This window comes from Mchenga conophoros, linkage group LG3, assembly GCF_057382185.1.
Source record: "Mchenga conophoros isolate Kocher_MC1m ecotype Shallow Benthic linkage group LG3, M_conophoros_male_GT1.1, whole genome shotgun sequence".
NCBI lineage: Eukaryota > Metazoa > Chordata > Actinopteri > Cichliformes > Cichlidae > Mchenga > Mchenga conophoros.
Window position 1 is genome coordinate 61,689,964 of NC_140528.1, and position 25,512 is coordinate 61,715,475.

Consider the following 25,512-nt stretch of genomic DNA (forward strand, 5'->3'; position numbering starts at 1 on the left):
ACACATGTGCAGGTACTGAAGAAACTGAGATCATCACATCTGTGTTTAATGTTTGTTACGATTTTCTCTGATTTTGTTACTAAACTAAAACAAAGAACAATATGACTCAATGAAATGTGTCCAACTTACATGATACAGTCAGTGTGATGATGTCACTGCAGACTGAAAGACTCATGGTGCAGCAGCTGTATCCTCCACTGTCAGACTCAGTAGCTCTGCTGATTCTGTATTCAGATGTTCGAGGTCTGATTACTGTGCCATCTCTCCATACAAACAGCGACTGACTTCCTTCACATCTGACAGTGACTGTCTCACTGCTGTATATCTGAGGCCAGGATGGTTCGAGGATCACGGTGGGCTTATTGAGAACTGTTCACATAAACACATCAAGTTAGAGATTGATGGAAGCATAAAGTCATTTTGAAGCTGAACTGATTTTTATTGCTGCTGTTAAGAGTCAAAAGATTTACTGCATCCTGGTGACATTTGGACTTGACAATAATAAGATGTGTTTTCATGAAACAAATTAAAGCAGTTAATTAATATTCTGAGTAAAACCACAGAGTGACTGCACAGACCTGCAAGATTTAACTCACTCACTGTTTATAAACCCATTTAGTATCTTAAATAAAACGATGCACAAACAGAGAAACAGAATGTGATTTAAAATGGTGCATGAAATACAAAATATCAGATTAATATTATACATATTATATAAATGTGAAGAAATGAAAGAAACATTTCTCACCTTCAGCATTAATGTAGAAGAGAGAACCGAGCACTAAAGTAAAGATTAAACATCATCAGGATCAAACTGACAGAAAATCAAACTCAAAATGAACAAAAGTCTTTTTTAAAGATTAATTTTCACATGAGGCAGTTACTGCTCATCAAAATATTTCTGTGCATAAAACACTATGAATATATGAACTTGTACACAGCAATGAGTCAAGTGCAACAAGCAGCGATGTATCCAGCACGATACTCCAGACTAAACTGAACCAAGGAACCAGCCAACATTTGTCTGTAACTTTCATAAACATCACAAATATGCTTTGTTCAAACTCTCACATAAACACTTCAAACCAGTGATACACTCTAATTCTCACACATGAGAAACACTTTCATTAATCAGTGCCATTCAAACAATGTCACAAATGTACTTACACAATAACCCCGTCATGCAGAGCAAAGAGTGCCCCATCCTCACATCCAGCCCTGCTGCACTCTGATCCTCAGCTGATCTCAAACACTTTGACTTTACATCAATAATAAAAAGAGAAGCTGCATTTAATACAGATAAGACCAGAGTGTTTCTTCTGACTGTGGCCTCTCTGTGCTTCCTTTCCTTTTATACAAACCTCAAACAGCTCCTGTAGCTTTGACCACAGCAGTTGTGTGACGTGTTCACATTTCCTGTCCACTGCAAACATGCAGGCTTGCTTCTTGTGTTTGCTTCTTACCTTCTGTTGTTTCAGGTCAGGTGACATATTTTACCAGCTCATAATTATGTTTTATTCTCAGAGACTTTTATGTGATTTGTGCAGTGTCCTGTCATGACATATGCAGCGTGGTGTTGGACCTCAACACTGAAGAAACCAAACAGCCACTCAATAAATGCACTAAATAACACAGATCTCTCTGTCCCTCGCTTTGCATCCTGTTATGTCATTTTTTCCAAACTCCTGTTTCTGCTTCCATGTCTGTTTCTTCCCTGGTCTGAGTCTCAGGTCTGTGTTTCTTAGTCTGCATATTTCCTGTTTTATTTTGACAATATCACGTTCTGTGTTTAGTTTTGCTTCCAGCTGTGTTTCCACTTCCCTCGTCACCCTCGTGTGGTGTGAGTTTTCATTCGTTCATTGGCAGGTCATCTTTTCACCGTGGGCCACATTTCTGTTCATCACGAGTCACATCTCAGGCATTCATGTCATTCATGTTGGTGACATTTAAGTTTCATGTTCACTGTCTCTAGTGTTAGTTCTCTCCAGTTTAATTTACTGTTAACATCGTCCTAGTTTCCTTTCGATCTTCATTTATATTGTTGGTCCAACCTAAAGTAAACGTCTCAGTTTTTGTTCATTCCTGTCTCAAACATCTGCTCTTACTCTTGCACCACACACCGGCCACCCAGCCGTGACAAAAAACTTTATACTGTTGTGTATTTTTAACTCCTTGAATGAGCCATGATTATGTTTGAGCACTGATTAGTCAAAACAACAAGCATCATACTGCACTACTATCATACCTGCATTGCTCTAACTTGCAAAGAACCAACACAAATCCTGTGTTTCCTGTCTTTTTCTGCAACGTACTAACTCGGGAGTGACGTCACACCCCATTTCATCTTTCTGCTACTGAAATCCCCATAACTGACCACTTCCTCCTCTCATTTAACCTCACTCTCTGCTGCTCTTCTACCAAGCCAACCCGTCTCATCTCGTTCCGCAACATCAAGAACATTGACATGGACATTCTAACTACCAGTTTGGACAATGTTCAGATTCCGGACTTCTATTCTACTCCTGATGATTTGTTGTTATATTATAATAATTGTCTACGCACTGTCCTTGATTCTCTGGCTCCTGTAAAAACCCACTCTGTTTCCTTCGCTCGCTCTGCTCCCTGGTTTACCTCTGACCTCCGAGCTCTGAAGGCCAAAGCTCGGCAGCTAGAGCGTAAATATAAGAAATCTGGTTTAACTGTTGATTCAGAAATCTATAAATACCACGTTCTTCAGTATAAAGACTCCATCAACAAGGCCAAACAAAGCTTCTACTCTGGTATTATCAGTTCTTATGAGGGTAATGCAAGGACTCTGTTTTCAGTTCTCAACAAACTAATTCAACCCCCCAATGCTTTACCACCGCACTTCTATTCCTCTGAAACCTGCAACTCCTTGATGCTGTTCTGGACTACGAAAATCAATAACATCCACCAGCAACTTAGATCAAATGTTATGTCTACGCCCTCTCCAGAACCTCTTCTCCTTTTTGAGCCATTTTCCACTTTTCATCTTCCTGATTTATCTGATATTTCCGAGTTAATATGTAAATCAAAGCCTGGCACATGTCATCTTGACCCCATGCCCACGGGGCTTGTGAAATCCTGCCTCTCTTCTTTACTCCCACTCATTTCTGCTATCATTCACTCTTCTCTCACCACCGGTATTGTTCCCTCCTTATTGAAGACTGCTCTAGTCACTCCTATACTGAAAAAACCTTCTTTAGATCCTAACAACTTTAACAACCTCCGTCCGATTTGCAATCTACCCTTCATCTCTAAGATACTCGAAAAAGTGGTTGCAGCTCAACTTCATTTACACCTGGTTAATAATAACATCTACGAGAGATTTCAATCTGTTTTTCGCTCATGTCACAGTACCGAAACTGCTCTACTTAAAGTCACTAACGATCTTCTAATCGGAGCTGACTCTGGTCTTCTCACCATCCTCGTCCTTTTAGATCTGAGCTCAGCCTTTGACACCATTTCTCACTCTGTCCTTCTAAGCAGACTTTCTTCTCTCGACATCTCTGACACACCCCTCGCCTGGTTTCAATCATATCTCCTCGACCGTTCCCAGTTTATTCAACTAAGATCATTCCGCTCTCGTCTATTCCCTGTCTCCTCTGGTGTACCCCAAGGCTCAGTTTTAGGCCCTCTTCTCTTTATAATATACATCCTCCCTCTAGGTACCATCTTCCGCAAATTTGATCTTCAGTTTCACTGTTTTGCTGATGACACCCAGTTATATCTCTCTTGCAAACCTGATTCCTCCCTCCCAACTTCTTCCCTTACAGAATGTCTATCCGAGTTAAAATCCTGGTTTAGCTCTAATTTTCCAAAGCTCAATGAGGATAAAACTGAGATCCTCCTTATTGGCACCAAATCCAACCTTTCGAAGGCAAACCATTTCTCACTCACCATCGATAACTCCACAGTTTTCCCCTCTCCTCAGGTTAAGGGCCTTGGTGTCATCCTAGACAGTTCACTTTCCTATAAATCTCACATCAATAATCTCACCCGTTCTGCCTACTTCCATCTACGTAACATTAACAGATTGCTTCCTTCTCTTTCCACCCAGTCTACATCCATTCTTGTACATAGTCTTGTTACCTCCCGTATTGACTATTACAATTCTCTTTTGCATGGTCTCCCCCGAAAATCCCTCCATAAGCTTCAACTGGTTCAGAACTCTGCTGCTCGCATTGTCACCAGAACCCCCTCCTACCAGCACATCACCCCTGTTCTTCAGGAACTTCACTGGCTCCCTGTGAAATTCCGGATAATTTTCAAACTTCTTCTGCTCACCTTCAAGGCCATTCATAACCTCGCTCCTTCTTACGTTTCTGACCTGTTAACCACCACTTGTTCTGCCCGTTCACTTCGTTCTTCTTCTTCTATCCAGCTTACTGTACCTTCCTTCCGCCTCACCACCATGGGAAGCAGAGCTTTCAGCTGCTCTGCTCCCAGGCTATGGAACTCTCTGCCCCCAAAAATACGAAATATTGGTTCTCTCCCCCAGTTTAAATCCCAACTCAAAACTCATCTGTTCAAATCTGCATATTCAGTGTGAATCCACTGTTTGTTCATTTTATCTTGTGCTTTTATTTTATTGTTCTTATTCTGCCATTGTTTTACTAAGTGTTTTATCCTATTGTAAAGTGTCCTTGGGTGACTTGAAAGGCGCTCATAAATAAAATTTATTATTATTATTATTATTATTTCCAACTTTCAAGTTCGGAGGTATCTGGAATGCAGCACAATGACCCACTTTTCACACCTTGTCTCATGTCAGGACACACATAATTAATAGTGGATTCATGACCCACTTAAGGGACAACTCCCACTATGGTTTTCTGTCTGGGTTCTCTCTGGGTACTCTGGCTTCCTCCCACAGTCCAAAGTCATATATTATTATGTTAACTGGTGATTCAGGTTGTTGCCTGCAGGTGTAAATGTGAACATGAATGGTTGTCTGTCTCTCTATAACCTGTCTAGGTTATCTTTCACACTATGACAGCTACCATAGGCTCCACCCACATTCAGTCCAAAAGGACAGAACAGTGAATTCTTTAAAGTGCGGTTGCGTTGTGATTGGCTAGTCCCTCCACATGAGCATGTAGTGTGTCTCAGTTTGTCACTCAGGCTGTAGTATTAATCATAGTAAAAGCATGAAAACTCAGCCACCATCCTTCATTCTTTCAAACACTTTCTTACAAAGGTTATGATTAAGGTTTGTTGCAGTATCATCTACACAAACTCACCAACATGTTCATGACCAAGTGTTTGATTGTTCAACAGCAGGTGTGTTTTTTTCATCCCACTACTTTTCTTTTAGAAAGATAAAATACATTAAAATGTAACTTCCTGTTTTTAGCTTATTTTCAGGTTATATGTAAAAGTTAAGTGCAGAAGTTTCAGTACTTATCAATATTTTAATATTGTAATTCTTCAAGATATGAAAACTAAAAATATCTAAAAACTTGTGGACTCTGTGATACTGCAGAGTCCAGCAGACAGTTTGGAGTCAAACACTGACGTCATCATCACAGGTGTAGGAACCATTTCTGTAACAGCAGCCAAACAGACACATTAGTATCAGTAGGTTTAGATGATTTACTGGCTCCTCTGCTGGTTACAAAGCAGTGATTATACTTTGGAGTTTTGTGTTATACTGTGAGGAACTGGCCTGTTTGGAAGTTGCAGTAAGAAGAAAACATGTCTGTATATGATGTTGTGGACAGAGAGAGTGATGGATGATTTTATTTATTTCAGAGATAAATGAACATTTACAGCACGTCCATGCAGAGACTCTTAAAGACATGAGCGTGAGAAACAAGCTTTTCACCGTTTCTCTTGATGCCCACATGCTTTATTTATCCTTTAGTCCAGCATGTGTCATCACCACAATAAAGCTACTTTTAACCTCGTTTCACACATTGTCATACCTGCACATTTCCACTGTGCTGTGTTGAGATTAAAGAAGACAAACGTTAGACTTCAGGCTGAAACCACAGGCTGCATTTCCTCTTTTCTTGGAGGCCCAGACAGAAATTTTGTGGTATCAGATTTTCAGCAGATAAAAATAAACCAACAACAGTCTTTTCCACTCATGCAGTCATCACAGTCTGCTCAGAAGAAAAAAGGGGGGTCAGAAAAGAATTAAAGGGTGACCGGAACCACTAGACTCACATGTCATATGTACTCTTGTCTACACGCTGAGGCATCTGTCAATTAATATTAATCTGAAACATCATCACCCTCCTTTTTTCTTCTTTGTGTGTGTGTTTGTATTCAGATTTTTGAAGTTGTGCCCTTAATCTTCATAACATCAAAATCAATAATCAAAAACACCAGCAAAGTGCATCATGATGAGACCCAGAATCAAAACATTACAGCAAAGCTGAATACACTAGTGTATATAACACCCAGCAGTGTGGTAAACTGTGCTGAGAGAGCATCTGCACCCCATAAGACCAAGAAGCCAAGAGCACCTCTGTCAGTGCGTTCACGTGGCTAGTGGGTCCTCTCTGTGGCTGACTGGCTGTTAACCCAGTGAGTGAGAGTTTCTCCCACTGCATTGGGCCGTATCCTTCTGCTGCACTAAAGGACCGTTTTGCAGCCATGTAGCTCTGCTCATGTCATGTGCAGCCTTCCCACATCACATAATTTCTGGGCATGACTGTGGAGTCCATCAGAGCCTCCATGTCCCTCACCCTGAATTGACAGCAGATCTTCGGGGTGTGCCTAGACCCATTTGGGCTTCACACGTGGGGTCAGCTCCTGAGGCTGAGGGCTCTACAGTCTACAGCTCTTATATCAGTCATTGGGCGTCTCTGACATAAATATGCTGGAGCTGCAAGCTGTCATCCTGGCACTCAACCAGTTTCTGTCGTGACTGTTAGGGTACCAAGTTATCATCAAGACAGAAAGCATGGTCACAGTAGCCTACATCAACAGGTAAGGGGGCCGAGGGTCTCCCCTCCTCTGCACGATAGGTATCAGACTGTGGCAGTGGGCTCACCCCGTTCTACTCACTGAAAGCAGTTTATGTGCCAGGACCATTGAACGTGACAGTGGACATTACAATATGTTGAGGGGGAGCCCGATCCAAGAGGAGTGGAGACTCCATCCAGAGGTGGTCCACCAGATCTGGAGTCACTTCAGAGGGGCAGAAGTTTTTTTCCCCCAGAGAATCGACACATTGTCATCTGTTCTTCTCCCTGCAGACAACTTGGTGCACTCCTCACCACAGGCTCTTCTCTGTGCCTTCCCTCCATACCCCTCCTCCAGTTATTCCTTCACCAGGTCCAGACCGAGGAGTTGATCCTGGTGACCCCTCTTTGGCCCTACATGCTAGTTTTCAGCTATCCTGCCACTCATGGCCAGGACACCCCCGGAGCTCCCTGTTCTGAGGGACCTCCTGTTCCAGGTGAGGGGGTCACTGTTCCATCTTTTCCCAGTAGGGCTCAGGGTGACAGCCTGTACCCTGAGAGGGAGAGGCTCCATGCCTGGCCTGATCTAAAAGTGAGAATGCTGCAGGAGTTTTGTGTGCTATCCACTAGGATTACCTACTGCTTCCTTCGGGGGCTGTTTGCCTCCTGGTGTGCGGCCCACCAGCTGGACCCCCACCAGACCACAGTTAACATGATTCTTTGTGAGCTGCACACTCTGTCGGTCCAAAGGCAATGATGAAGGTGACACAGGGGTTATCCTCCGGCCTAACCCTGGGTTGCTGCTGACGACCCCATCTGAATTTCACCTGTCCAAGTCAGTTGAGTTATGAATATTCCTCACAGGGGACCTGCACAAGGAGGCAGCTGGGAGCCAGGTTGCCCTGTGCCATCTCTGAGCTTTGGCACAGAACTTCTTGCTTATCCGGCCGTTCAGGAAGTCAGACCAGCCGTTTTTGAGCTTCCACTGTGGAATTCTGGTCAGACCCTTGTCTAAGTCTCGATTGTCCCACAGGGTTGTGGAGGCCATTCAGCAGGTGTATGCCTCTTCGGATGTTCCCCTCCCTTCCAGAGTGCGGACCCACTGTGTCACAATATTAAAAATTTTAATCACTTTCAGCCAATAATCAATATACATATATTTTTAAATTAAAATTATTAACCTATCACAGAGAGAGCTATGTGTGCATGCAGCTAAATTTGTCCACCACTACAAACAGTCACGTGTTAGAGAGCACAGCTCATGCAGTGAAAACCTTGTGTGCTGTCCATGGTGCTGAAATTATATCAGTTTAATGAATTTAATATGACTACTTATTAGTCGTGTGCAATACTGCAAGATTTGGTATCAATCTAATACCAAGTAAATACCAGGCCTATATCGCTGATACTGATACCAGTACCAATACTTTTTAATAATTACCATCATCAGTGTTGCTAATTCTGAATGAATGTTCATGACCTTTAAGACAGCCAGGTTGCTTCTTAGATGAAACTGCAGCAGTGCGTACAGGAAAGAAACAGAAAGTAAAGTATCGAGTTCATTACACTCGTAAGGAAAAAGAACGTGTTGGTTGACCAGGAGGACTGGGAGACTATGACAGATACAATAAATTATAAATGGATTATGTCTCCCTCTATTGGCCACCAGCTGTAAACACAGTCCAGTGATTGTACTTGGAAGCTGTGTTCAGAGTCTGACATTAGAAATATGGGAGAGGAACTATATCGGTATGTCCACACTGACACTTACCCTTATTTACCATGGGCCCACCAGCGGAGAATGCGGTTTAGAAAAGAAGAGAAGCTGAGATTTACAGGGATATTTGGTGTATTACGGTACAATCACAATAGTGTAAGCATAGTTTGATTTCCAAAAATGATAACACTTCGCCCAGTCATGAAGAATTTTCTTAATACTGTTTGTTTAAAGAAAATTTTAACATATTTAAATGATGCCTTCTCTGTGCGATTGGTGAAATAAAAAATGTGATATAGGCTTTTAGGCAAGAAGTGCAAAACAAAAAATAACTTAAAAACCTCTGGAATTAAAAAAATGGTACAGAAAGAAGGCCTTATCTGTATAAGAAAAATTACCTGTACCGCGATGGTACGAGGGAAATTTCTTTTGCAGTTCGTCTGAAAAGCTGCACTTGCGCTTTGGCATCTTTTAAAGATCATCTGTTTCAACTGTGAGGCAGAACAACCACTCACAAAGCAGCAGCTCGGTGTGTGACATCACACATATGACCCATATGTGTGATGTCACACCTGTAGGCCAATAGAAAAACCCGGACATTTTCATCAGTCTCGAAAATCCCCTCGGACAGAACGTGAAAAGAGGACATGTCCGGGGAAAAGAGGACGGTTGGTTACCCTAGATCACACGCTATCGCTGTCTTAACACAGAAAAGTCAACTCTGGCTGGTTTTACCAGGGTGACTCGCACTACTGTATCTCTCGACCAGTTGGGCTCGAGAGAAACGGTTACTGAAAGATGAGAAGAAAAACATTACGAAACTTTACGGTGCATCATTAGAATGCACGGTCCAATCACAGGTAGGTAATGATGACACGTGGAGCACTTGGCTCTCCAAAATAGAGAGAGATTTGTAATATAAAAAGAAGGATACACAAAAAATTGAGTGGGCTAGGCTCAAATACTTTTTTGTATTAGTGTAGTTCATATTTAAAGTTGATGTTGTATTACATTTCATTTATGTTAAATCTGTTTCCACTTAACTATAAATCTGAAAAAACAGAGTCTGTTTTTTCCCCACTGCTGTTCCACTGTCATACGAATACAATAAAGTATAACGACTGCCAGGTATTGAAAGCTGAGGATTTTCTGGGGAAAAAAGGGCAAAAGCTGTCACTTACAGTATGATTTCTGACACTTTTACAGCCAAGATTATGATACCTGGTAAAGGGTCTTTTAAAGGACCTTTGAACAATGATATCTGCTGTTGTTGTTGTTGTTTTCTGTCTGTACCGTTCGGCACTGTATTTTTGTCTGATATTTTTCTAAATGAGAGTTTTCATCAGTTGTCACAGTGTGGTATTTTTCCTAGTACAGGTAGATCATATAAAATGTGCAGTCCACACAGAGAACAAGTGCAGTGCTACAGGGGCACACCTGACACTTTTGTATCCCTTCAACTAAGGAAATACTTTATATTTATATCTGACAATATCAGCATGTAGCTGTCAAGAGAACAACACTGTGCTGTTATTGTCTGCATTTCTTGTTGCCTGTTTGCTAAAACAAGTCATTTACTTTTTCTCTTCAACCACAGGCTGCTTTTCTTATTTTCTGGGGGCTCAGGCGGAAATCATGAGTCATTTTCAGCAGATTAATAAATAGGATATAGCAGACAGTTAGAAAATACATTTTTATCCACATATAAGCATCACGGGTCACTCAGAAGAACAAAGATGTTTTGTCGTGATATTATTTGATTATTTTTAAAAGCACCACAATTATTTTACACACATCAAACTGTACACAGCATAAAAGACACAAACATCACCTACAGAAAACAATTTGATCACACACAAAATGTTCTCTGTCATGGCCTCAGTGATGACATGAATAACATTGTAAAATCTGAACATTGACAATAAGTTTTTGTTTTCTTATAAATCTGCACTATAATGCATCATAACACAGTGTAATATTTCATCTCTGTTTTTTCTCAGAACAAATAATCAACTAATTTTATTACATGTACATGGGGATTTTCACAGTTCAGCATCAATCATCAAAATCTGCTGGGGCAGTCCCAACAGCACACAGAGGTCAACAACCTTTGTCTTCTCAAAACTAGGCGCCTGCTAATGTCTCTCTATCTGCTGTCTCCCTTTCTCGTGTCCTTGCTGCCCATTTCTTCGCACACTGTGTTCTCCTTTCTGCCGCCTCTGCTTCTCACATACACCTCTGACTTATTCTCCCAATTCTGTGTGTCTGCTCTATGTGTGAGTGTTTAGCAGCTTGACCTATGGCCTACTTAAATGAATAAAGGATATAATGCTTTACTATCGTTAATACAACTAAATCCCTAATACTAAAATAATCTATTCTTACACTTTAAAGATAACATGTAAAATTCAGCAGGAAGTGAGTGAACATCTTATAGAAATAAAACAACGAGACTGAAACAAACTCACAGAACCAAATCATGAAATTGTGTCTTGACGGAAACAATGTCCCACACCATCCACCCTCCACTTATTACAACAGAAATAAACACAATAGGATTTTAATACAAAGATGAACCATATAATCAGTCTTCCAGTGTTGATATTAAACCAAGAGCATGTCATTGTTTACACTGACGTTGTTGACGTTGTTCGTGAGTCTTGAGTTTTGTTGAAATAATCTTTTTATGGACCTGAAACAAAATCAGAACAAATACGAGTTTGAAAGTGAAAAACAAAGAAATAATGTTGCCAAAGATGTGATGATGCTTTCTGACCTTTTACACGTTCATGTTTTAATCACACAGAACTGATCTCATCTATTTTATTCAGACATCACAACAGCAGCAGAACACAACTAAAGCCAATCGTATAAAAAGTGATTCAGCTCATCAGCTCCACAAACTTTAGCAATGATGTCACACATTTAACTGCACATGTAATCTGATTACTAATGATTCAGTGTGTGTAGAGTTCACATTTGTACCTGAGGCTGATTCAGGATTCACATTATTGTAGTCAGAGCTCTCCTCTGTGCCATCATGTCTGCCTGTTGTGATGATGGATTATTGTGTTTAATAACATGGAGACTGTCTTCCTCTAAAATGACACAAGTTACAAAAACATTCGACCAATTATTACATTTCATGTTTCTTGTACTCACTCCTTTTATCAAGACCTTCAAGCTGAAATCCAGATGTGACGTTGTTGTATTCATCTGCTGAAATATTAATGAAGTTTGATCAGTCAGAATAAATATTTACATTTCTTACAGCTCTGCTATTATCAAAGTTTATACTGTTTGTACCACTTCCAGTGTTTCCAGAGCCTCTGATTGATTCATAGACTGAAAGATCACCTACAAGTCATTGAAAATAAGAAAGAAGGAAGAAAAATATTATTTCTTTTTGTTTTTGTCACTGTTTGCTGGAAAACTGAGTGTTGAAAACTGTATTAAAGAGAAAAGTAATAATTTCTGGTCTCACCATGAAGAAGAGAGGAGTAAACCTGAGTTTCATTCTGGTTGGATGTTTGTTGTGAAGCAGAGCTTTGATTGGTGCTCTGAGACTGAGTGAGACTGAAACAAAAAAAATGTAAGTTTAATGAGGGATAATTCAAAGTTACCTTCATTTGAAGTTATATAAATGAAACTAAACTGCTGCACCAACCTGTTACAACAGGGTTCTGTAAAAAGCACAAAGATTATTACATCAGTTTGTTTAAAAGTGTCACAGCATTAAAATAAATATTTTTCTTGTAAATTTTCAAACAGAAAGTCTCTCACCCTTTATCTGTTTATAGCAACACATCAGCAGCAGCACGGCAATAATTCCACTAACAAGTCCGACGATGAACGGAACGATAAATGAACTTCTTTCACATCCAAAACCTGAAACTAGAAAATGTCAGATTTTGGATCTGAAATCTTAATATAAAGAAACAAAAACTGATGTTTACATTGAGATTTTACCATGAGATATAATGCTGTTTGACCTTCATAGTAATCCTCAATCATCAATCTATTCAACATTGTTGTTGAATCTAAACTCACCAGTTGTGTTAATCTGAACTTCTTGGCTGTCCTCTGTGTAGTAAACTGGGTTTCCTCTTCCTCCTCTGCACCTGTAGAGTCCTTCCTGTGAGACACTGATTTGTCCATTTGATGTGGGGACAACATCCACTGTGGTATTATCTCTGTACCAGTAGTATTTCCATCCAGATGATGATGATGGGTTCACAGAGCAGGTCAGGGTCACACTGCCCCCTACTGGAACAGTTGTGTTATCAGCTCTCAGTTTGGCCTTTGGTTTATCTGCAGTTCAGTTTAGAAAAAGAACAAAAGTCAATGACTGAATCAAACCAGTTGAAATAACTTGGTGGAAATATGGAAATAATAAATATCACATAACTTTAATGGTGAAGCTACAACAAACTGTACATCTATCACACAAATACAACACTAATCTTTCATATTTAATTTGCTGCATTTCTAAGTTAAAAACACACATGAGGAACAATCAGTGGATTTAATGTTTCTTAGTGGATGTGGTGGAGCAGATGAGACAGATTCAGCATTTGTTCTGCATTTCATCTTTCATGTATTAGAGCTGCACAGCAGAGAAGTTACTCTCATATGTTTTGTTCTCTTCACTGTGAATAAAAAGCTGCTGTTCAGGTTTTTGTTGTTGGAATAAAAACAAAACATTTTACTGACCAACATGAAAGACAGTTATAAAGCTGTAAGAAAGAAGAAGTGCTTTTTCCTTATTTAGATATTCTGGATGAAAGATCTTACATGATACAGTCAGTGTGATGATATCACTCCACTCTGAGAAGAAATAGTCCCTTCTGCCCCGGCAGCTGTATCCTCCACTGTCAGACTCAGTAGCTCTGATGATTCTGTATTCATTGGATGTTGGAGGTGTGTTTAACTTGGCTGCTCTCCATTCATACGTCCACTGAGCTCCTTCACCTCCCCGAATCTCACATCTGACAGTGACTGTCTCACCGCTGTATATCTGAGTCCAGGATGGCTGCAGGGTCACAGTGGGCTTACTGGGAACTGTTCACAGAAAAATATCCAGTTAGAGACAAATAGAAACATGAAGATAAAAATTCAAATTCTTCTATTTGTCAGGAGTTGTCTCTCATGTAACGGTTAATAAACTCACAGTTGTTGAATGAAATTGTTAGCACAGAATAAAAAAAAACATCTCTCAGTTTGGCAGAAATAAAATAATTAAACTCACGAGTTTCCACAACTGTGACGTCACTACTGTCCTCTGTGTAGTAAACTGGATCTCCTCTCCCTCCTCTGCAGTGGTACAGACCTCCTTGTGAGACACTAATAACTCCGTTTGCTTCATTTCCTCTCATGAGCTGAGCTTTAGAAGAGACTGAATCACGTCTGAACCAGTCAAACTTCCAGCCAGCAGAGCCCTCCACAGAGCAGCTCAGTGTCACACTGCCCCCTGCTGGTATGACTGAACTGTGTGCTGTCAGTGTGGCTCTGGGTTTACTTGCTGTTGAAGATACAGGAAAACATACATCATGTTATCATTTAGTTCAGGGAAAATAACAATAACAAAATTAATTAATTAATAACAAATTAAATATTCAAACTTCAAATACCAGTTCAGTTTAGAATGAACACCAAAGAGTAGTAGACAAATATAAACATGAAAACATGAAATGTCAGCATGAATCATGGTCCAACTCACATGAAACTGTCAGTGTGAAGGCATCACTCCATCCTGTTAAGAGATAGTCACTGCTACCCCGACATCTGTAGTCTCCACTGTGGGACACTGAAACTCTGCTGATCCTGTATTCACTGGATGTTGGAGGGCTGTTTGTGTTGGGTGCTGTCCATTTATATTTCCACACCTTTCCTTCACCTCCCTGAATCTCACATCTGAGAGTGATTGTCTCACCAGTGAATATCTGAGACCAGCTGTGCTGCAGTTTCACTGTGATCCTGTTACGAACTGAGAAAAACAAAGACATCACAGTTTCACAGCAGCCCAAACTGTTCAACAAACAAATAAAAAGAAACATTAAACAGAAACAAACCAAGTGGGAGCAAAAATAAATTTAAATATATTAAGTCTTACTTTAATTTAAACATGAATTTGTTTTACTTCACAACAAAACTTAGCCCTCACGTTGTTTCTGAATTGTAACTGCATTACTGTCCTCTGTGGAGAAAACTGGATCTCCTCTCCCTCCTCTGCAGTAATAGATGCCTCCTTCTGAAATACTGATTGTGTGCTCTGATGTTCCAGCTCCTATTTTCTGAGCTCCAGAAAACTCTGAATCACGTCTGAACCAGTCAAACTTCCAGCCAGCAGAGCCCTCCACAGAGCAGCTCAGTGTCACACTGCCCCCTGCTGGTATGACTGAACTTTGTGCTGTCAGTGTGGCTCTGGGTTTACTTGCTGTTGAGTTTACAAAACAGTAAAACATTAAAATCATTATTTTGTCTCAGGGTGAAACACTTTTCACATTTTAAACATTTTTTAAATTCATAAATTTGAATACTTGGTTATTAATAAATTCAGCTCATAAAGAGCAAGATCAAGATCAAAGAGCTGTTTCTGGTAGGCACATATCTGTAGTTATTAGTAAAACTGCTGATGCTCTGATCAAATGCTGATTATCAACTTTTTACACATGTGGTATCCTTGCTGAAGTAAAAGTACAAAAATCCATATTAAAATATACTATACTACTACTATTACTACTAAACTTTATAATTGTTGAGTCCTTAAATTGAACACCACAGCTGGAACCAATTTGCTGTAGCTAAATCATGACAAAATTTATTAACTGATTTATATTTTATCCAACCATTCTCTCCCTCTTACCATCTGCTTATATTATTTAAATCTAAATGGTGTTTACAGTAAATTATTTGTCTTTGTGTCATGCATTTTTATGAATAAATCAAGAAATCCATCAATTCAAAACCCCAGCAGCTGTCTATAGAAATTTGTGAGTGTCCACTAAAATGAATATAAAAGTGTTCTAACATCTCACCTGTTTGTTTTTATTAAGGCATACATGTACATTATTTTTATTAAAAGAGATTTTGCTACTGAGGTTAAACATGATATATAAGTCACTTAGATCACTTCTAAATGTCAATGTTTGGTTTATTTCCGTGTTTTATTTGTTCCTGAGTAAATCGGTTTGGCTGAGATTAAAGTTAAGCTTCATAACATATTATTAATCACAGTTAAATTAAGAGGGGACGGCAGTAAAAACTCCAGACCTCTGACATCATCAAGTACGCTGGTGTTCCAATTGTACAAATCGCAAGTCTGTTCTCCTGTGCATTCTCGGCGAGTCCGGACTTGCCGAGAATGCACAGGAGAACGCGAGTATGGACTCGCGTTTATTTCTCCTGCACTTTCCTGCTCATTGTGTCAGATGTTTAGTTACTCTTTGGGCTCGTTTAGCAGTAATGATACATATAATATATGTAGAAACTCTGGAAGCCACTGAATTGGAGACTCGGTTACACCCGTAGCTAGCCAGGCCCCTGTAGCCGGTGCAGCCGAGGTAGCGTAGGCCACGCTAGCTGTTCCCCGGCAGACCCCAAGCAGCTGGGTAAAGAGGACAGCTGGTAGATGGTGAGGAGGAAGCATAGTCTTAAACAGAAGCTCCAGGTACACCACCAACCTGTTCACCTGTCTAATTGTTTTTCCCCACTCGGCGACACACCCGCTGGGGATCAAACTCTGGTAATTGGCAATTCTGTTCTCAGACGTGAAGCTAGAGACGCCAGCAACCATAGTCAATTATCTTCCAGGGGCCAGAGCAGGCGACATTGAGGGAAATTTAAAACTGCTGGCTAAGGGTAAATGCAAATTCAGTAAAATCATAATTCACGTCAGCAGTAATGACACCCGGTTACACCAATCGGAGGTCACTCAAATCAATATTGAATTGGTGTGCAACTTTGCCAAAACAATGTCAGACTGTAACATTATCTGGTCCCCTCCCCAATCAGACCAGGAGTGACATGTTTAGCTGCATGCTCTCCTTAAATTGCTGTCTGTCTGAGTGGTGTCCAAAAAAAGATGGGCTTCATAGTTTTTCCTTCCCACTGTCGCCAAAGTGCTTGCCCATAGGAGGTCATATGATTGCTGGGTTTTTTCTCTGAATGTATTATTGTAGGCCTACCTTGCAATACTAAGCACCTTGAGGCGACTGTTTTTGTGATTTGGTGCTATATAAATAAAACTGAACTGAATTGAATTCAATTAAATAGAACATGGTATATAATGTTGAGGTGGAAACTAGGGAGCTAACGTCCTGCTAACTTCCAACTCCGTTAAATTTCATAAATTCTGTTTTCATGGATGGCTGGATGTTAAACTTAATTGTTACACCTGGTAGGGCAGCCACACTGATCATTTTATTAAAGATAAAAGAATGTAATCAGTTTGTAACTCTCAGTGATGCTGCAGTATTCTTTTGACTTTGGGACCTGAAGCTGAAGTTGGACCCGGAAACGACTAATTACGTCAGACTTAAAGACTGGATAAAAGAGTTGTTCTGTGCTACACATCAGTAATTTGCAGTCTTGGTTATCTGTTGATTTATCAAAAGTGACATTTGTCAGTGTGGCTCTAAATTTACCTGCTGCGTTTAGAGGAAAAAGAAAAACATTGTAATCATAATTTTGTCTCAGGACAAAATGATTATCAACCTTTAAAGTTTAACATCAAACAGAAATTAATGTTTACTGTATTTGACACATTAGACTGTTTAACAAACTAAAGATTTCACTGATTTATCATTCTCTTATCAAACTGTCATCTCTGTACATTCCTCTTTACATTGCTGATATTTTAAGAGCCTCCATGGTGTCTCTCCTTTCTGTTTGCACAGTGAGAAAAACTGTTGTCCTGAGCTGCCTGCAGACAGCTGGATCATTGTTGGAGTTTTCCTGTTAAGACAGATGTAAACATGAAAACATGAAATGTCAGCATGAATCATGGTCCAACTCACATGAAACTGTCAGTCTGAAGGCATCACTCCATCCTGTTAAGAGATAGTCACTGCTACCCCGACATCTGTAGTCTCCACTGTGGGACACTGAAACTCTGCTGATCCTGTATTCATTGGATGTTGGAGGGCTGTTTGTGTTGGGTGCTGTCCATTCATATTTCCACACCTTTCCTTCACTTCCCTGAATCTCACATCTGAGAGTGATTGTCTCACCAGTGAATATCTGAGACCAGCTGTGCTGCAGTTTCACTTCGATCCTGTTACGAACTAAGAAAGAAAAACATCACCATTTCCAGCAGCAACTTTTTAAATAATTATGTGAAAGAATGATTTGTTGTGCAGCAATCTTTAAAAAATAATTCAAATATTAATATTTGGATTAATTCAGTGTGCAGACTCTCAGCTGTTTAAGTACTTTAACATTCTGACAAGCTATTGGTGACTCTGTGATGGTCCCTCTGCAAGGTGATTGCAAATTGTAAAAGACAAATGGTTTCTACGGAAGAGGATTAGGGCCACCGGGAAAAAAAGAAAAGTGGGTACGTCTTTTTTTTTCTTCTTTTCCAGAATTCTGAGAAAAACTGAGTTTAATCTGAGAATTCTGACTTTTTTCTCAAAATTCTGAGATTAAAGTCAGAATTCTGAGATTAAAATCAGAATTCTGACTTTAATCTGGCTATTCTGACTTTTTTTCCTCAGAATTCTGACTTTGTTTCTCAGAATTCAGGAAAAGAAGAAAGAAAAACGACGTACCCACTTTTCATTTTTTTCCGGTGGCCCTAATCCTCTTCCGTAGGTTTCCATAACACTTATTATTATATATTATTTTATTAACTTAAGATCTGATGCAGGGATCTATAATGAATATGTTATTTTTATGTTTTATTGTATTTTATTGATTTATTTACTTTTCTGTTCAGATCAATACATGAATACATTGTTAATTCAATGATTACACTGGATGATATATGATTTAATGTTTTTTCAGTAACAAGAAAAGGTGTATAAATACTTTATGCAATCTTTCTACACATATAACAAATGTTTAAAAAATATACTGAACAAGAATAAGACAGAAAACTTAACTCCTCCATCTGTGCCTGTACAGACACAGTTTCAAACTGAGCTCTTCAAGACTTTGTTGTTTTATTCCAAATGAAATGTTTAAACTCACCAGTTTCCTGAACCGTGACTGAGTCACTTTCTATTACGGTGACATTTTTCCCTTCAGCTCTACAGGTGTAGTTTCCTCCTTCAAAGACAGAGATCACTCCGTCTGATTTATCAGTTATTATGGACTTCTTTTCAGATGAGGTTTGTCTGAACCATTCATATTTTAAGTCTGCAGATTCATTTACATCACAAGTCAGTGTCAAACTGCCCCCTGCTGGTAGGGTTCTGTTGACTGCTGTCAAAGTGGCCTTCCCTCCAAATTCTGCAAGTTAGAAATGCAACAAAATACAACATTATTTTCCTGTTTAATATAAAATGTGAATAACGTTATATCACTTTTTCAGTGTCAGTGATGGGAGGCATATCCATGAAGGGACAAACAGAACTCTAAAGGCCAGGCAACAGACCCTGTGTGGGTGCACCTTGTCTTGGTTCCCGTCTGGTGCACGACAGTGATTGACTTCCTGTAGTGAGCCTATACAGGCAGTTCCTGGAGGATGAAGGAATTGATTGCCACCCAATCGATGGAATCACATGATCTAAATTCAGTCGATCGAATGCTAGGTTGCATGTCAGACTATCAAGGAGCTCAGTAAGAGAACCTGCATTGGGACTGGAGTCCCACGGGATGTAAAGTAGTTATGTAAGTAAGTAAAATTTTATTTATATAGCACCTTACAAAACAAACATCACAAACTTCTTCACAAGGCATTTAAAAGAAAACAGACAAAAAAATTAACCAACGCAATTTCAAAAACGTGAGTTTTTAGTTGTTTTTAAAAAGAGACTACTTAGTCCACAGATCTTAAACTCAGAGGAAGAGTGTTCCACAGTCTGGGAGCCACTGTGGCAAAAGCTCTGTCTCCCTTAGTTCTCAGCCTTGTATGGTGTATAACAAGTAAGCCCTGATCACATGACCTCAGGGACCTGCTAGGGACATAGGTGTTACAGGCCTTCTATGCTTTCTGTTTTATACAGAAAAGTAGAAACAGGAGACGGAAGTTGCATTTGGTCTACAGGCTCTTCCTTGTCTGTTTTATTAAACAGAATTTCACACCATCTTTTTCTGTTCGTTTAGACAGACACATTCCTCTTGTAACAAAAATATCACATTCAATCAGATTCACAGGTTAAACCCATTGATTAACTTGTTTTTCTCACAAGTATACATCTACAAAATAATTGTCTTATATCAGCCTCCTTATTTACAATACACCTGTAACTAAGTTCTGCTGCTGTCAAGCTTCAACAATATTTCTGAGCAGTAATGCCAACACTGCAATTAACCTGCTTATCAGTCCCATTGTAAACTCTTTATGCCTTAACAGATTCAACCTTAAATTGCATTGGCAAACAATAAACAAACATTCCCCCTTTTGCCCACAAAGCAGTATACATTAGACTACTTACGTTTAACAACATGAGTAAGAAATGGGTTATGTTAAAATAATCTTTATCAACTTTAAACCTTCCAGTAACATCAGGATAAGAGAGGTGTGTCTCAGAGCTACATTTGTAACAAAATAAAACATATGTAATGAGACCAGCTACCTTTTTACACTACAGGTGGAATTGCAAATTCCATTACAAATGGGGGGAGAGTTTGCATCCTTTTAATCTAACTGTCAAAACACACTTTCTTCCAACATTTGTGGTCTTTAACCCTTTATGACCTACCATAGAACAAATCCGCCAGAGCTTATCTTTATATTTTACATGCTGTGGTGCCATTTTTTGGGAGCATTTCAAGTGTCTATACATCAATACAACCGTTATATCCCAAATTTTAATAATATGTATGCATTAAGTTCATAGTAACTAAATTGCAAAAAAGTACAATAAAGTACAAAAAAATTGAAAATCATTTTTGTTTGTTTTTTTTACATATATTTCTAGTTAACCCTTTAAGACCTACCATAGAAACAAGTCCGCCAGAGCTTATATTATATTTTTACATGCTGTAGTGTCATTTTTGGGAGCATTTCAAGTTGCTATACATCAATACAACCGTTATAGCCCAAATTTTAATAATATGTATTCATTAAGTGAATAGTAATTACATAAATTGCAAAAAAGTGCAATAAACTACAAAAAAATTGAAAATCGTTTTTGCTTTTTTAAATTATATTTCTAGTTAGAGAAATTTAAGAGGCTTATCCCTCAAAACTGTAAATACAAAAAAGTTGCACAAAATAGTTTCCTACCACAGGAATTTTTTTTTGAGTGTCTTCATAGTTTTATTTTTGAAATACACCAATTTTTATATACTGCAGGAAAAACGAAAATAAATATTATACTGCAAATTTGCAAAAAAGCAGCATATGCATCAAAATAAACTATTTCCAGCAGTGCAATATGAGTCCTAAGCATCCTAAGTCATAAAGTCAAAGATAACTTTTAAAAGCACCAGTATAGGCCCTGAGGCCCTGATGGTAAAAAAAAAAACTACATTTCCGTGAAAATGACGTCACTTCCGGTTTCGGGCAGGTAATGGCGGACATGCAAAAGTTCACGCTGACGTCTATTCCAACGTAGGAAGTGTTATGAACAGCTGATCGGATCGGCAAAGCGTGTTTCTGGAATATTATGTTTTTGTTGCTGCAAGTGCTCTTTATGCAGTTTTTGCAAAGCTATATGTGGAAGGAAACTGTGACCTAGGACAAGCTGATGGCATAAGATGTAAGTACAACTCCTCCGGTTTCATATGCAAAAAAAATTATTGTGCTAGCTTACGTGGTTGCAGTGCTACCGGGATTTAAAAATAGTTAGCAAAACAGAGCGCGTCCGCTCCGACCGGCTCTAAAGGGTTAAAGAAATTTAAGAGGTTTATCCCTCAAAACTTTAAATACAAAAAAGATGTACAAAATAGTTTCCAACCACAGGAAATTTATTTTGAGTGTCTTCATAGGTTTGTTTTTGAGATACACCAATTTCTGTATACCGCAGGAAAAATGCAAATTTGCAAAAAAACCCAGCATGTACATCAAAATAAACTATTTCCAGCAGTGCAGTTTTAGTTCTAAGCATCCCAGAAACTATTCAGAAAAGCATGAAGTCAAACATAACTTTTAAAAACACCAGTATAGGCTTATAAGGTCCCGAGGCTAAAAAAAACTACATTTTTTGCAAAAATGACATCACTTCCGGTTTCGGGCAGGTAATGGCCGACATGCGATAGTTCACACTGACATTTATTCCAACATAGGAAGTGTTATGAACAGCTGATCGGATCGGCAAAGCTGTTTTTGGAATATTATGTTTCTGTTGCTGCAAGTGCTTTTTATGCCATTTTTACAAAGCTATATGTGGATGGAAACCGTGACCTAGGACAAGCTGATGGCATAAGATGTAAGTACAACTCCTCTGGTTTCATATGCAAAAAAAATTATTGTGCTAGCTTACGTGGTTCCCGGTTCTACAGGGATTTAAAAATAGTTAGCAAAACAGAGCATGCCCACTCCGACCGGCTTTAAAGGGTTAAACTAAGTCAGAAAAAGGTTTCTTTCCTTTATATGCGCATCGCAGTTAGCTAACTCGAACTACTAACCTGTTTTATACAGAAAAGTAGAGACAGGAGGCCATGTCTCAATATGCACACTTGTGTGTTCTCGTGCACTTGTGATACTTCATCAGTCGCAGACCAAGTACTGTTTCAATTCAAAGTACTCATCAAGCCAAGTACGCTCAAAATTCACGGATGTGTCCTTGCTCCTCCCGTTTTATTGAGCATACATCAGTGGTGACTTGTGTGGACCTGGTGCAGCCAAATATCCCAGAATACATTTCATCCAAAACTCAAATGTGGCAATGGTGGAGGAGAGTGGCTAAAAAGTTTGAAATACTACTGTTTCTGGGAAACAAAATAAACTGGTCGGTCAGAGCTGTCAATATATTTTGAGTTTCACACGTCATATCCGCTGATGTAAAATTATTTAAACAGCTGAATTAAATCTAACATTAAGATATTTAAATTCAATACAAAACATTTTCACTGGGAGCAAAAACGACATGTTAATACATTGAGATTCTGAAGGCTGCTCCAAAAATGATCACATTATATTTTAAATATTTGTTCCATTATCTTCCAAACCCCAGCAGTTGTCTATTGTAATTTTTGAGTGTCTACTAAAATAAATATAAAAGTGTTCTAACATCTCAACTGTTTGTTTCTATTGAGGCAAACGTGTATACTATTTTTATTCATAGAGAGATTAAGCTTGTGTTTTAGTCATGTAGTGACTGTGCTTAACTGTATGAAGCCTAATAGACATTATGAAACAGATGATACATAAAAGCAAATTTTGCCAAAGTGCTTACGATACTTTTCTAAATTATGATGTTTTTCTTAACAAATGTACTACATCATGTTTAATTTTTTTCATGTTTGCACTCCCGTGCAAACTTACAAAGTCCGGACTAGCAAGAACGCGAGTATGGACTTGTGTTCTCTACTTGAGAATTGAGAAACAGCCTCCAATATGAGTTGCTTTTGGGCTGCAGGCTTTTCTTTGTCTGAGGTACGAGAGCGTTGCAATGGCCTATTGCACTCATAGCTACTTCCCCCTTGTGGCGATCCCATGCAATTACATCTTCATCACTTTAACTTAAAAGGGCAATACCGCAATGCCTTTTACATTACTAAATATTTACAACTGATTACTTGTAGGTATCACATAGGATTGTAGAAGTTCAATAATGTAAGCTAATGCTTGTCCAAGAAGAGCAGTCAGAACCTGAATCTTAAAATGGACTGAATTCAGTAGGGAGCCAATGCAGCTGTATTAGCAACAGTGTCACGTGTGATTACTTAGATCAGGGGTGTCAAACGTACGGCCCCCGGGCCGGATCAGGCCCACAAACGGGTTTAATCCGGCCCGTGAGATGATTTTGTAAAGTATAAAATTTGAGCAGCAATTTTTCAATAAAGAAACTGCTGTTCCAATTGTGTCCATTGGATGGCGCAATAGCAATTGTGAGCTACTTTGTTTTGCCCGCGAAATTTAAACCTGATGTGCTTTGGCACCCTCATTGCCCCAGTATGTCTCTGCAAAAAAAGAGAAAAGTGGATGCAGAGTGCAGAGTGTTCCAAGAAAAATGGTCATCCTCCTATTTATTCACGGAAGTGAATGGGAAAGCTGTATGTTTGGTAAGTTCCCAGCATGTTGCAGTGCTGAAAGAATATAACCTCCGTCACCACTATGTGAGTCTTCATGCCGACAAATATGACAACTTTCAAGGACAGCGGAGAAGAGAGAAGGTGAATGAACTGTTGGCGGGTCTGAAGAAACAGCAGTCTGTGTTTACTCACAGCCGAGACATCAGTGATGCTGCAGTGAAAGCTAGCTACCTCATTGCTAACGAAATTGCACTAGCTTCAAAACCATTTAGTGAGGGTGAATTTGTAAAAACATGTATGATGAAGGCATTGGAGATTGTGTGCCCTGAAAAGCGCCAGTCCTTTGCAAATATCAGCCTGACAAGAAACACAGTTGCCGACAGGATTTCTGACCTTTCAGCGGATTTGGACAGCCAGTTGAAGCAAAAAATAAAGTCATTTATTGTGTTTTCAGTTGCAATTGATGAAGGCACGGACATTACAGATGTTGCACAACTGGCAATTTTCATCCGCGGAGTTGATGACACATTGACCGTCACCGAGGAGTTCGTGGAGTTGGTACCAATGACAGATTCAATGACCGCAGCTGATATTTTCACCGCACTCGTCGTCGCACTGGACAGGGTCAGAGTGGACTGGTCCCGCGCTGTCAGCCTGGCTACAGATGGTGCGCCCTCAATGATCGGGAAGAAAGCAGGCGTTGTAAAAAAGTTCAGAGATAAAGTGCAATCTGCAAATGGAGGACGTGGTTTTTGGACTTTTCACTGTGTTTTGCACCAGGAGGCTTTGTGTTGGAAGTCACTGAAAATGGATAACGTCATGAAGGTGGTCATCCAAACTGTTAATTTCATCCGATCCAGAAGCCTCAATCACCGTCAGTTTGACAGTCTTCTCAGAGAGAAAGACCACATCTATGGCCTGCCATACCACACTGAGGTAAGATGGTTCAGCCGAGGTGCTGTGCTGAGCCGTTTCTTTGATTTACGAGAAGAAATTGAACAGTTTATGGAAGAAAAGGGGAAACCAGTGTTAGAATTTCATTCCGCAGAATGGATGCAGCACCTTGCATTTATGGTGGATGTTACAGAGCACCTGAACAAACAGCTGCAAGTTGTCACGCAGTAGGGGTGGGGGAAAAAATCGATACTGTGTAGTATCGTGATATTTTGTTTGCTAATAATGTATCGATACAGGGACAGCAGAAATCGATATTTTGTTACAAAAAAGGTGTTTGTGCTCTGACTTCAGAGCATGTTGATCAGCTCCTTTTTCTGAGCAAGAATCCTGACATTCCTTCACTGTCCAAATGTGTTTAACTTTTTTTTGGCAGCAATAAACATGACAGTTTACTTATTTTAATTTAAGACATGTTTTATTTTAATTAAGTTTAAAACTTTTTTTATTTAATGTAAAATTATATTTTGTTTTAATTTACTTTCAAATTCTTCAGTTGCTGAAGGGGCTGGATAGTTTTCATAAATTGCATAGTTCAGAAAGCTATAATTGTACCAGATGGTTGCATTCAGTTAAGTTGGACTAGACTGTAATACAAAC

At 39.3% G+C, this 25,512-nt stretch overlaps 2 protein-coding genes and 1 long non-coding RNA gene across 4 annotated transcripts in view; all 3 read right to left on the reverse strand.

The window, feature by feature from the left end:
• LOC146579893 (basement membrane-specific heparan sulfate proteoglycan core protein-like) overlaps positions 1-16,447 on the reverse strand; it is a 36,733-nt gene extending 20,286 nt beyond the window's left edge. The window contains exons 1-5 of the mRNA XM_085268022.1: positions 16,393-16,447; positions 14,816-15,088; positions 14,368-14,638; positions 13,897-14,169; positions 13,447-13,706 (exon numbers count right to left, since the gene is read on the reverse strand). Coding sequence (XP_085124148.1) covers positions 13,447-13,706; positions 13,897-14,169; positions 14,368-14,638; positions 14,816-15,088; positions 16,393-16,447 — 1,132 coding nt within the window. The remainder of the gene's footprint in view (positions 1-13,446; positions 13,707-13,896; positions 14,170-14,367; positions 14,639-14,815; positions 15,089-16,392) is intronic.
• On the reverse strand, positions 10,355-12,862 carry LOC146579894 (uncharacterized). Of its 2 annotated transcripts, none has more exons than XM_085265838.1 (8): positions 12,703-12,862; positions 12,436-12,540; positions 12,320-12,335; positions 12,137-12,228; positions 11,959-12,009; positions 11,815-11,868; positions 11,638-11,700; positions 10,355-11,344 (listed from the first exon to the last, which is right to left on the reverse strand). In XM_085265838.1, the coding sequence occupies exons 2-8, from the start codon at positions 12,458-12,460 to the stop codon at positions 11,337-11,339; spliced, it is 309 nt and encodes a 102-aa protein (XP_085121964.1). In that variant the 5' UTR covers positions 12,461-12,540; positions 12,703-12,862; the 3' UTR covers positions 10,355-11,336. The 2 variants fall into 2 exon arrangements, with proteins under 2 accessions (XP_085121964.1, XP_085121973.1); XM_085265847.1 differs by having other exon boundaries at positions 12,436-12,546; positions 12,703-12,839.
• A 1,459-nt stretch (positions 16,448-17,906) lies between the features above and the next one.
• Positions 17,907-25,512, reverse strand: part of LOC146579895 (uncharacterized) — a 28,660-nt gene continuing 21,054 nt past the window's right edge. The window contains exons 3-4 of the long non-coding RNA XR_014890875.1: positions 18,844-19,104; positions 17,907-17,936 (exon numbers count right to left, since the gene is read on the reverse strand). This is a non-coding gene — a long non-coding RNA (uncharacterized LOC146579895). The remainder of the gene's footprint in view (positions 17,937-18,843; positions 19,105-25,512) is intronic.